The sequence below is a fragment of the Lactuca sativa genome, chromosome 1 (genome assembly GCF_002870075.4).
Source record: "Lactuca sativa cultivar Salinas chromosome 1, Lsat_Salinas_v11, whole genome shotgun sequence".
In the NCBI taxonomy this organism is placed as follows: domain Eukaryota; kingdom Viridiplantae; phylum Streptophyta; class Magnoliopsida; order Asterales; family Asteraceae; genus Lactuca; species Lactuca sativa.
The window spans coordinates 13,485,346-13,498,041 of NC_056623.2; the positions used below are offsets into that span (position 1 = coordinate 13,485,346).

Consider the following 12,696-nt stretch of genomic DNA (forward strand, 5'->3'; position numbering starts at 1 on the left):
ATTTATGGCGCAACAGGTCTTCTGATATTAACAATGAGCTGTATGCGGGATACAAGAGCGGAAACTCTGAGAAGAAAATAAATGAGATATTAGCAGGTTGGTCGATCCACACACATCGTTTATCTGCTTACTAAGTAAATGATCTAAGCTTTAATTTTGTTTTTTTATTCAAACATTTCCACAGGCTATGATTTCATGAATTCGAATGTCAGTAATTATAATGTGATAGTATGGTACAACTCTACCTACAAGAATGATTCAGGAAATATTCCCCTAGGACTAGTCCGGGTTCCTCGCTCAATAAATTGGGTATACATTCTAAATTTTGCAGCATTCATGTAATTCTTATTCTATACAAAAACTTTAATATTTTAGTCAACGTTATGGTTTTGATTAGTGTTTTATCAGCTAATAGTTGGAATCATGTTAGTGGCTCTTCCCATAGTTTCATGAAACCTAAAGCATTTCCAATTTATGCATACTACAGGTTTCAAATGTTTTCCTACAACTTCTGCTTGGGCCTTCTACACAAATGCTGTTTGATTTCGTAAAAGAGATGCCCAAACCTGAAACCAAACTCAGGCTGGATTTCTCTTCTCTCCTTGGACCATTATTCTTTACATGGGTCATTTTGCAACTATTCCCTGTAAGTAAATTTTTAAGATTTTAAATTAGAGTAAAAAAAATTCACTTTTTGTCCAATTGACATGAGTCCAAGTCCCAATCCACTGCTATGTTATGTTATGTCCTCCTGCATAACAAACGGGCCCTTAAGAATAAATTACTAAAATTGTTGCATGCAGATTATACTAACAGCTCTGGTTTATGAGAAACAACGAAACTTAAGGATCATGATGAAAATGCATGGGCTTGGGGATGGTCCTTATTTGATGATTTCTTATGCGTACTTCCTTGCCATATCTTTGGTGTACATATTCTGTTTTGTGGTCTTTGGCTCAGTTATAGGTACAAATCAGTTAACACCACATAACAATTTTTTATTTTGATTATTTTAATTTACTTAGCTAATGCCCTTCATTTCATTGCAGGGTTAAAGTTCTTCACATTGAATGACTACAGCATCCAGTTTGTGTTCTATTTCATCTACATAAACTTACAAATTTCTCTGGCCTTTCTAGTGGCTGCTCTCTTCTCTAATGTGAAGACTGCTGCAGGTTTGTTGTCATATATTCCATATCTGTTGGAGTTTCTTAAGCTGCGTTTGTTACACTGGACAGGACTTGACAAGCCTTCTGGGGATATTTTTCGATGATGAGGATCAGAAGAGCATTCGTGTCTTTTTCACATAGGAGAGATTAAGAGCGAGAGTCCCTCTCACCCCTTGTTCCATCTTTCTGGGTGGGGCAAAAAATTGCAATTTTTGCCCATCGAAAATTTCCATTCCAATGTACGCCAAGCCAAATGCATTGCATCATGTCATGTCCTGTGTAACAAATGGGTTCTTAATGTTTCTTGTACGAATGATAGAGATACATCTGGGTTATGACTTATATGGATATGATTATAACAGTTGTGGGGTACATTATTGTCTTTGCAACCGGTCTCGTGGGAGTAGGATTCTTCCAGTTCTTCCTTGAAGCCGCATCATTTCCAAGTAAGTAAGGATATAAGTAATGTAGTCTTGATGATCAGTTCATGTTTGATAGCAAAAACACTTATTCTTTCTGAAACCCCTAAGCTCTCACCCAAGAGCATTATTGAGTTATGTGAAATGTAAATGAGATACTCGGCATAAGAGTCTAGTACCCACAAGGATCCCAATCTAGAATTAGAATTCATAGAGTGCGACTGCTGAGAGTCAAACCCTTTGCATGTTTTCTGCAAGATACCATCACAAAACCAGTACGCCCTAGGGGCATAATGAACAAATGTTTTTGAAAGCATATGTACTGGCATTGAAATCTGACTTGTTTAAATTTATATATAATATGTTATTGATTGCATGCTATTTGTCTACACATATGTTTTTTTTTTTTTTTTTTTTTTTTTTTTTTTTTTTTTGTAGAACATTGGATTGTCGTGATGGATTTATACCCGGGGTTTTCTCTTTACCGTGGATTATACGATTTTTCACAATATGCTTTTACGGGAAACTATATGGGGACTAGTGGAATGCGTTGGGGAGATTTAACCGACGACCATAATGGGATGGGTCATGTCCTAATAACCATGATTGTGGAATGGGTGGTAGTTTTCTTTACAGCATACTATATTGATCAGGTTCTAACATCGGGAAGTGGTGCCCGAAACTTTTTCTGGCATAACCTCAAAAGTAAGCCCTCCTCATCGTTTAGAAAGCCCTCGTCATCATTCAAGAAGCCTAGTTTGCAAAGGAAGGGTTCAAAAGTATATTTGGAGCTGGAGAAACCTGATGTTGTCCGAGAGGCAAGTGGCACATCTTTACTTGGTTGAAATTAGTTTAAAATGATAAGTAAAAATAAAAAAGATAGTCGTTTATCTTGACTATGTGGACATTGGCTGAATAGGTGCATTAGACATATAGTAAGTTGCAACTTGTTTTGTTGTTACCTGAAAATAGTATCCATATCCCCCAGGCATAGCACATTTGCTTATGGGTTAATTGTGATCCTTTTGGGCACTATGAGTTTCATAAAAGTTGAAGGTCCCGATCTGTGTGAGTTTCAGTTCCAATGTGGATTGATCCTTCTAGGAACTTGGCTCTTATGTCATCCACCTAGTAGGACATTTTGTAAATGATATACACCTCACATGATGTTTGTAAGGCGACTTGGCAGAAGAATAACCTTTTCTGCAGAAAGTATTGTGCATAGTATATGGTCTGCTATATTACACCAGTTTATGGTCTGCTAAATTATGGGTATAGATTGTTCAACAAAATCTTTTATCTAAGCTTTGGTAAATACCAATCGTGTCCCTTTCCACATTATATCAGAGGGTGAGGGTTGAGCAGTTAGTGGTTGAACAAGACACGAGCCATGCAGTTGTCTGTGATAACCTCAAAAAAGTGTATCCAGGAAGAGATGGAAACCCAGAGAAAATTGCAGTTAGAGGGTTGTCACTTGCATTATCTCAAGGGGAGTGCTTTGGTATGCTTGGTCCAAACGGCGCTGGCAAAACCTCCTTCATTAATATGGTTAGTGCAAAAGCATCTTTCATTCTTAATTCACAATTTGCTCTTGTTTATTTGAATAGCAAACAGATAGGTGATCTTTCTGTTGTCGAGGGAGGGTCATTGTACTTCAATTTTCTTTTTGTTATGAGGACAGTGTACCCTGAAAAATCTACCCAATTATTGCAGTGAAAATTGCTGCCTTTTATTTGGATGATATTGTTGTTACTGGATATAATTTTCAAAATAAAATGTTGTAATATAAGAAGAAAGTATGATGCTATAAATAACAAATAAACAATACTATGTTGCTATTTTTCACATTTAACCCAACTAAGAAGAGTGAGCCGATGTTGACAGATGATTGGGCTGCTTAAGCCAAGCTCTGGCACAGCATATGTTCGTGGTCTGGATATAACAAGTGACATGGATGGGATTTATGCCAACATGGGTGTCTGTCCTCAGCACGAGTAAGTATTAAAATCCCTCTAGAAATACTTTAATTGTTGTTTCCTTTAGTCATGAGGGATACAATACTTAATCTCAGTTAGCTTGTTCGACTTGCAAAAATAATGACTTAATAGAGAAAGTCATGAAAATGAGCTTTACCCCTTTAATTCCTAACTTTTTACAAATTTCCCATCATTTATTCTTTCCTTCCATTTTCCCAAATGTGTCGGACATTTTTCAAAAATCATTTCTCAAGGAAAAAAAGAAACAACGCTCAGTTTTACCTATTACATTGGTTAGATAGATTTATATGCTTTCTTAAATACTAAGGTTTGTTATATAGCCTGCTGTGGGAAAGCCTAACAGGTAGGGAGCATCTTCTTTTCTATGGAAGGCTTAAGAACCTTAAAGGTACCGCCTTGACACAAGTAAGTTGGCGTTTACTTTGGCTACATTTGTTACATTGGATGGGACTAGAAAAAGGTTCTAGAAATAGTTTCAATGATGATGATGGGAAGAGCATTCACACATTTTACCTAGACAAGAGATCGAGAGCTATTCCTTATCAGACATTGTCCCACTTTTTTCGGAAAAGCAAACAATTGCATTTTGTCCCATTGACATCAGTCGCGGTTGGTTTTTGTGTTCAGTGCATGCTAAATGCAGCACAATCTGTTTTGTCATGTTGTGTGGGCCATTCAGACGACTTCTTGCTGAGAAACTTCCATTTAATGAAGTTATTTACTTCTAAATGCTGAGATTCTGGAACTTATTTACATGTAAATTTCGTTGTTTTAGGCGGTTGAAGAATCTCTTAAAAGTGTGAATCTCTTCAATGGTGGGGTTGCAGACAAGCAATCTGGGAAGTATAGTGGAGGCATGAAGAGGAGGCTTAGTGTTGCCATTTCATTAATTGGAGATCCAAAGGTGGTGTACATGGATGAGCCCAGCACGGGACTTGACCCAGCTTCAAGAAATAATCTATGGAATGTGGTCAAGCGGGCTAAACAAAACCGTGCTATTATTCTCACCAGTAATTATCTAAGACACTTTCCAAAGGGCATTCACGTCTTTTTCCTCATAATAGGTCGATAATGAGTCCACGTCCCACCTTTTCAGATGTGACAAAAAATTGCAATTTTGTCTCATTGACATTAGTCCTACTCCGGTGCATATGTCAAACACAGTACAACATGTTTGGTTAGTGATGCCATGTCATTCAAATGTAATTTATATGGCTAATGAAAATGTTTCAGCACATTCTATGGAGGAAGCAGAGCATCTATGTGATCGGTTAGGGATTTTTGTAGATGGAAGCTTGCAGTGTGTCGGAAACCCTAACGAGGTATTTTGAACATCATTCTAAATCCAGGGTTACAACAGCCATAATGGATAAAATGGTTAAATTGAATGTTTTTTTAAATGAGTAAATCTTACTATCTTTATTTTACTTGTATGGGGATAGTTGAAGGGTAGATACGGAGGTTCATATGTGTTCACAATGACAACATCCTCAAATCACGAGGCAAATGTAGAAAACCTGGTAAAAGGTCTCTCGCCAGATGCAAAAAAGATATACGAAATATCCGGGACACAAAAGTTTGAAATGCCAAAAGAAGCCATCAAAATAGCAGATGTTTTTCGTGCTGTTGAGAATGCTAAAAGTAGGTTTGATGTTCAGGCATGGGGGCTTGCGGACACAACTCTTGAAGATGTTTTCATTAAAGTTGCTCAAGAGGCTCAACCATTGGATGTTCTCTCGTGATGATTTCAGCTAACATATTAATGAAGTATATGTATCTTGACAAAATTGCAAAAATGGTCCTGTGGTATGTCAAAACTAACATGTTTGGGCCAAAACGGTTTTGGCTAGCATCAATGGTCCAAAAGTTTCATTTTCTTGCAAGTTTGGTCCAATTTGGTTTGAATTTTTTTGGAAAGACGATTTTGCCCTTATTATTTAATTTTTCATTTTTGTTTTATTACCAACAATTAAACATAATTAAAAATAAAACAAAATAACATAAAATACCCTCTCTCTCATACCCCCCCCCCCCCTCTCTCTCTCTCGTTTCTTGCTTACCATTGTCCAAAGAAGAAGAACGAATGGTTGTCATCAGCCTAGGCTGCCCCTCCGCCTCCCTCCGGTCAGGTAGCATCACCCCAAACACCCGATTCGATCGTTGCTACCCTCCCTTTGAACCTAGACAGATATCAACAAGAGAAAGGAGATCGAGATCTGGAATTTGGGTTTCTTGACGATTAGGGTTTCTTGGTGGCTAGGGTTTTCAGATGGAGGGTTTCGCGACTGGAAATCGAGGGGAAGACACATTGGATCGATTTTCCTCGGCTGTTAAGCCTCCGAGGAGGTGGTTGTCATCGATCAAGGGGGTCATCGATCTGGGTTACATCTCCACACCACCGCCGGATCCTCTAGCTACAGACTGAACATATCTGAAGGCGACGGGCATGGTGATGGGGTGTAGCAGTGACAAGAAGAACAAGAGAGATGGACATGATTGGCATTTGATTCAAACACCGATTCAAAGAAGAACAAGAGAGAGGGACATGATTGGGATTTGATTCAATAATTGGAAAGGACGCAAAAATTTCTAGGTTGTAAATCGTAATCCCTTTCATCTGTAAATCGTAATCTCTTTAACCTGTACTGATTTAGGGTATACAGTGTCTGCGATTCAGGGAGGGGGATAAAAGGGGTGCAGTTTACCTTCATCTTTATGTTTATTGAGTTGTTTATGTGCTTGTGGGTTTGAGTTGGGCAATTCATAGAAGAAATTTATTCCGATGGTGGTGATGGCAGTTCATCAGAAATCGATTTCTTAGTTCGTGAATATGATGTTCTTGTTCTTGAACTCAGGAAAAACCGAGTGTTCTTAAGATTCATATGTGTATATGAGTGTGTATGTGTTTAGTCTATTCGACTTCATACAATGAATTGAACAAAATTGATAAAAGTTAGGGTTCTTCATTTTACAAATCCACTACCAGATCTGTATTAATTTTATTTGTAGAGAGAGATAGAGAGAGAAAGAGAAAGAGAGAGAGAGAGAGAGAGAGGGAGAGAGAGAGTATTTTTTTTGTTTTATTTTTAATTGCTTTTTAATTACTAATAATAAAATAAAAATGGAAAATTAAAATATAAGGGCAAATCCGTAATTATAAAAAAGTTCATAGAAAATTGGACCAAACTCGCAACAAAACGAAACTATTGGACCATCCTTGCAAGTCAAACCCATTTGGACCAAAGGTGCTAGTTTTGACATACCACAGGGACCATTCTTGCAATTTTGTCATGTATCTTTATAGGGAAAATTACTAATCTAACCAAATTCATTAATGACTTTTCACTTTTTAGCCAAAAATTAGTATTTATCCCAAACTAGCCCACGAAACCGTAGGTGGTTAAAATGTCTACTGTTCTGCCCATTTATCTACTGTTTTGATTTTAGTATATAATTCTTTTTTATTTTCATTTTTCACTACGAAACCATAGACGAAAAAATAGTCTACTGTTTCCTCTAAGAAGTCTACTGTTTCCCAAAAAGTAGATTAAAAATGATCTACTGTTTCGTCCAAAACCTACAGTTTTGGATTATTATTATTATTATTATTATTATTATTATTTTTTTTAAGATGAAAAAAAAAACAAACTTTTACTTTAAAAGAGATTTTTTTTTTCTTTTAATATATAGTAGGTACGATATAGTAGTCAAAATAGATGAATTAGTAGTCAAATACCCAAAAAAACCCCCAAAACCGTAGGTTTTTAGACGAAACAGTAGATCATTTTTAATCTACTTTTTGGGAAACAGTAGACTTCTCAGAGGAAACAATAGACCACTTTTTCATCTACGGTTTCGTAGTGAAATATGAAAAAAAATATTTATATACTAAAATCAAAACAGTAGGTAAATGGGCGAAACAGTAGGTCATTTTAACCACCTACGGTTTCGTGGGCTAGTTTGGGACAAATGCTAATTTTTGACTAAAAATTGTTAATCACTTCCTTAATTTGGCTAGATTAGTTACTGTCCCATCTTTATAAAGAGTATTTTAGCTTGTATAAATTTGATTTTCCATTAATTTATTGCCTCAAATCACACATGTAGTGTACTTGTGTAGTAATATATCTCAAGGGAAAAAACCAGCTAGAGATTACCAAAATCGTCTAAGTGGTAGCTCTACAGATAACTCGGTGAAAAAATAGGATACATAAATTCACAGCATGTCCGGTTCAAGGTACATCACACTAATTTTGACGAAGAAACAATCACATCCATAGAGTAGAGGTCATGTTGCAAGACTATTTACATAGTCATCCAACTGGTGCTTTTCAAAAGCTTGAGATAATGAGATAAAACCCTAAATAGCGAGTTTCTTCAATAGAACAAATCAAAATTGAATAAAAACCCTAAATCGTTGTGTTACTTGAGATATGGTTGATTGAATAAATCAAAATCAAAACCATTATACATCGAAATATCGCGATTAGAGACAATACCTAAATGTCATTTTTTGCCACATCTAGATAGCCGATAAGTTGATTTATTTAACAGATTGTGGGGAACATAGTTTTATGTTGGTTTTTTGCCACGTCTAGCTAACCAATAAGTTAATTTATTTTTTGAGCTTTTTAAAGGTCATGTTGGCAACCAAAAAATAACTTATAAGTTAGCTAATAAGCTAGCTTTTTAAAAAGCTGCTTAGACTAGCATTTTATGAATTTTTTTTTAATTTTTCAAATATACCTCTTAATTAATTATAGAAACACAATCTTTTAAATTTCATCTTATGTCTTTCAGCTACTTTTACCAACTGTTATTTTTTATCAGCTGACTTTTTATTTAACAGTTAGCTTTTTAATTTTCAGTTAACTTTTTAGCTAATAGCTAACTTTTCAGCTAGTACGCAAACAAAGCTTAAGAAGGTTAATAATTTTTTACCGATGGCCTAAAAACATCATTCAAACTTTTTAAAACATTATTCAAACTTTTTTTCATTATACAATTAAATGTGTTGAAGTGGTAAAAAAACAATATTGTCATTAATCTTTAGTTTCTCTTTCTACCTTCATCCGTCAAAAAAAAAACCTTACATATAAATTCAATTCAAATGTAAGGTTTGGATACTCTTTCATTTTTTTTATATATTTATCAACTAATAGTTGATAAATATATATAAAAGAAATGAAAGAGTATCCAAATCTTACCTTTGAATTTATATGCAATATGGGAAAGTTTGTGTTGCTTTTTTGGACAGAAGAAGCTACGAAGGCCATCTAAATCTCGATGACAGTTGTGATTTGTGCATCGTCATTTCCAATAAAACAGTTGACTTTCCTAGATTGATTCTCAAAGCCAACAATAGTTTTTCCATCAACATTGTATGTACCTCTTAACTCGTGTATCAGTTTATACACTTTGGTTGGCCCGATGTTTAACCTTCTAATCTTCTCAATGAATGATTGAATAGTATTATCCAATTGTCTATTCATCCTTATATATATATATATATATATATATATATATATATATATATATATATATATATATATATATATATATATATATATATATAATTTTCACTAACCAAAACATGATTATGTCTTTCTTCACATTTGTAGAGCACAACACTTCTAACTTTCATACCTATTAAATTTCAAAAAAGGTACACATTCTGAGGAGCTCATCCCCTACTGCATACACTATGTATCTATGCGTAAGAACACCAATGCTTTTTCTCCTCTTTACAATCACCTTTCTCATATCAAAATTGGCTTTAGCGGTATAAGACTTGTACATGGCTATTGCATCATCAATGCTTGCATATTTGTTGTTCAACTTTGGTTTTACATCATTAACATTATTAGGAATCCATATTATACGGGTACCATCTGGAAAGAAAACCCCTTGAGGTATATGTTGATCTACTGCATACAAATAAACACATAAGAAGTTAATACACATGCTATAACAAAGTGAAAAAAAAATTCATTCATAATTTAATAATAAGAACAAAAAACATTAACACAACTAAACAACATTCAAAACACTAAAACATCAAATTTCACAATTAATGGAAAAACTGAATTCATATTATTTGACAAAACACAAAAAACATAAGAGACATTACAACTTTAATTCAAAAGATAACAAACATTAATCGTAATTCAACAAAGCAATACAAGTAATAATCACAACAAAACAATTTAATATGTAAACACAAAATGTGAATAACAGTGGTATGTATATTATATCAAATGTAAACAAAACTAAATTAATCACAGTTAAAAATCACATTAACATAAAAATCAATAATTGAAACATCAAAACATAACAAGTTAGAGAAAGATTCCATATCACTTAAACCTTTAATGAAAATCGATGAATATATGATCTTGATTAATTAAGTGTAATGTCCCGATTTTCAACCAAAACTTCTTCATTTTTATTTATTGAATTATATCAAAGTACATTTACATTTTCGGAAACATGATTGCGAATGTGCGTGTGTACATTTGAACCTTTCCCTTCTCACGAACCAATGGAATGCTTGGAAAATATATGTAACAATTGGGTGAGAACTAGGTTTAGCGAGTTCCCCCAATATACCATATATCACAATACATATACATGCATATATCGAGTATCTAGGCTCATAGTTGCTTAAGTTGTTATTGTCGTTATCCGGCCCATAAAATCTACACTATGGGCTCTACTTTACCGACTCTTATATCCTAACATACATGGATATATATATATATATATATATATATATATATATATATATATATACTGGAATAAATAATATAGTGAGACGAACTCACCTTGACAATGACTCAGAAGATTCATAGTTATCTGAGTGATTCTACTGACGATCCAACTAACGGACAACACACCAAACAAGTATTAATCTATAATACTTTCATCTATTAATTCCTATGATGATATGGTAATGAAAACTAGATTCTTCACTATCCCAATGAATACGGAGAGTTTTATCAAATAAGGATCAGCCAGACACGACAGATGGAAGGCAGAACCATTTCAACATATAGCATTTCTGAAATTCAACAACCATGTCAACATAGCCATTATAGACATCTCTAGCATAAGTTTTGGCTTAGGTGTCTAAGCATATAACTATAATTGGTATATACTTGAATTGATAGTAGCATAGTCCTTTTTGGTTACCTTCAAACCTGGAAATTGAATAAGATAACTTTTAGAGAGAAAAGATTGATTTATTAATTTATTACTTGGTTAATAAATTAATTGGAAATCAAAATAAATGATTTATTAACGTATTATGGAAATAATATATTAATTAGAAATCATATTGTTTAATTAACTTCTAATCAGAAATTAATTTGGAATTAATTTTGGGACTAAAGGAATTAATTAAAACGGCAGGGACTAAAGGTGACAATGTTCAATAATTGAACATTGGGCAATTTTAGAACATCCTTATAGTAGGTGGAACGAATTGTAGATGCTCCTAGGGCTTCCTTGGGCTCTAAGGGTGCCTTGGATGACTTAGGGAGGAAGTTAAGGGATTAGGGTTATCTTGGATACACTTGCCTAATCTAATACCTTCCTAACACCTATATAAACTCTCCTTACGGTTAAATTTCTGTTATGACTCCTCCAAGAGCCTAAGGGCCTAAATTTCTCTTCCATTACTCTCTCTCTCTCTCTCTGTGTATGTTTCTATCTCTCTCTCTCTCTCTCTCTCTCTCTCTTTCTTGCTCGCTAGTATTCATTAGTTGCTTGAGTTTGTTTGTGAACCATTAGAGGCATGACACTTGTGGCGCTTGCAACCAAAGGTCATTCAAGCAAGGATTCAAGATTGTTTACAATAACAATGTTAAAGGTATATTTCATAACCCTTTATTATGTGAATTTCGATTATACACTAGGGATCTAGGGTTTATACTTTTTTGTTTATTATTGTATGTTAAATTAGAGAAAGCGTAGATCTTCATTTAGGGTTACATGCACATATAGGATTGTGTGTTTTGCTCAAAACCCATCAGTGATATCATAGTCTAGGTTTAGTTTTCTATTGAATTGACACTAATATGAACTTGAAGAAGGAGGAGAAAACAGAATCGACATTCTGTTCTTCGATCTCGTCGAGTTGTTTCTTCAGACTCGACGTGTTGGACTGCAACTCGGCGAGTTGGTCCTCCAACTCGACGAGTTTGTGCGTCAGATCCTGATTTCGGATTTTCTTGCCTAACTTTATTTATTTGGTAATTAACTTTTACTAAATCTGCCATAATCCGATTTTTTGTAATGTTAGATAATTAAATATAACCTAAATGTGAGGAGATAATTATAAACTGGATAACATTGATTTTATTTGATTATAATTATCCTTATGGATATGATTAATAATTCAAATAATTGTTTAATTAAAGGATAATTAATATATCCATAATTTGTTACTAAATAATTAATTTGATTATTAATTAACGTTAACTTTAGTGTTGTTTGAAATTTATATTAAAATGTTTAATTTTTGAAATTTAAAATGTAAACCCTAAATTACATTCTTATGGATTTTGTTAATAATTTAATTAAATGGTTAATTAAAGGATAATTAATAAATCCATATATGGTTTAAATTTACTTAAATTAAAAGTTTAATTTATTAAAAGATAAAACCCTTGAAATTTTAGAATGCTTAAAATTCACCTTATACTATATATATATATATATATATATATATATATATATATATATATATATATATATATATATATATATATATATATATATATATATATATATATATTACAGTGTTGTAAAACTCGCCGAGTTGGCCGATTACTCATCCGAGTACTTAGTACTCGGCCCCTTACTGAGGCGGGTTACAGAATCCCGACTACTCCCCGATCGACCCTTACTGAACTAAGCAGTGTTGTCAAAACCAGTCAACTCGGTGATTAATATGTATAATATACTTAACGATTTATTATTTAACACACTCACATGTGATTATTACTACATATATATATATATATATATATATATATATATTAAATTTTCAGTAATTATTCACAAAGTGAGACCAATATGTGTTTTTCAGCTTTTGTGTATTCACATGTA

At 33.6% G+C, this 12,696-nt stretch overlaps 1 protein-coding gene across 1 annotated transcript in view; it reads left to right on the forward strand.

The window, feature by feature from the left end:
• LOC111898175 (ABC transporter A family member 7) overlaps nt 1-5,544 on the forward strand; it is a 6,877-nt gene extending 1,333 nt beyond the window's left edge. The window contains exons 5-17 of the mRNA XM_052768629.1: nt 1-96; nt 185-309; nt 488-646; nt 804-966; nt 1,050-1,175; nt 1,532-1,615; nt 2,027-2,406; nt 2,936-3,136; nt 3,473-3,582; nt 3,906-3,990; nt 4,361-4,595; nt 4,819-4,907; nt 5,028-5,544. The exon at nt 1-96 is cut by the window's left edge and continues 24 nt beyond it. Coding sequence (XP_052624589.1) covers nt 1-96; nt 185-309; nt 488-646; nt 804-966; nt 1,050-1,175; nt 1,532-1,615; nt 2,027-2,406; nt 2,936-3,136; nt 3,473-3,582; nt 3,906-3,990; nt 4,361-4,595; nt 4,819-4,907; nt 5,028-5,327 — 2,153 coding nt within the window. The 3' untranslated portion in view covers nt 5,328-5,544. The remainder of the gene's footprint in view (nt 97-184; nt 310-487; nt 647-803; nt 967-1,049; nt 1,176-1,531; nt 1,616-2,026; nt 2,407-2,935; nt 3,137-3,472; nt 3,583-3,905; nt 3,991-4,360; nt 4,596-4,818; nt 4,908-5,027) is intronic.
• The last annotated feature ends 7,152 nt before the right edge of the window (nt 5,545-12,696 follow it).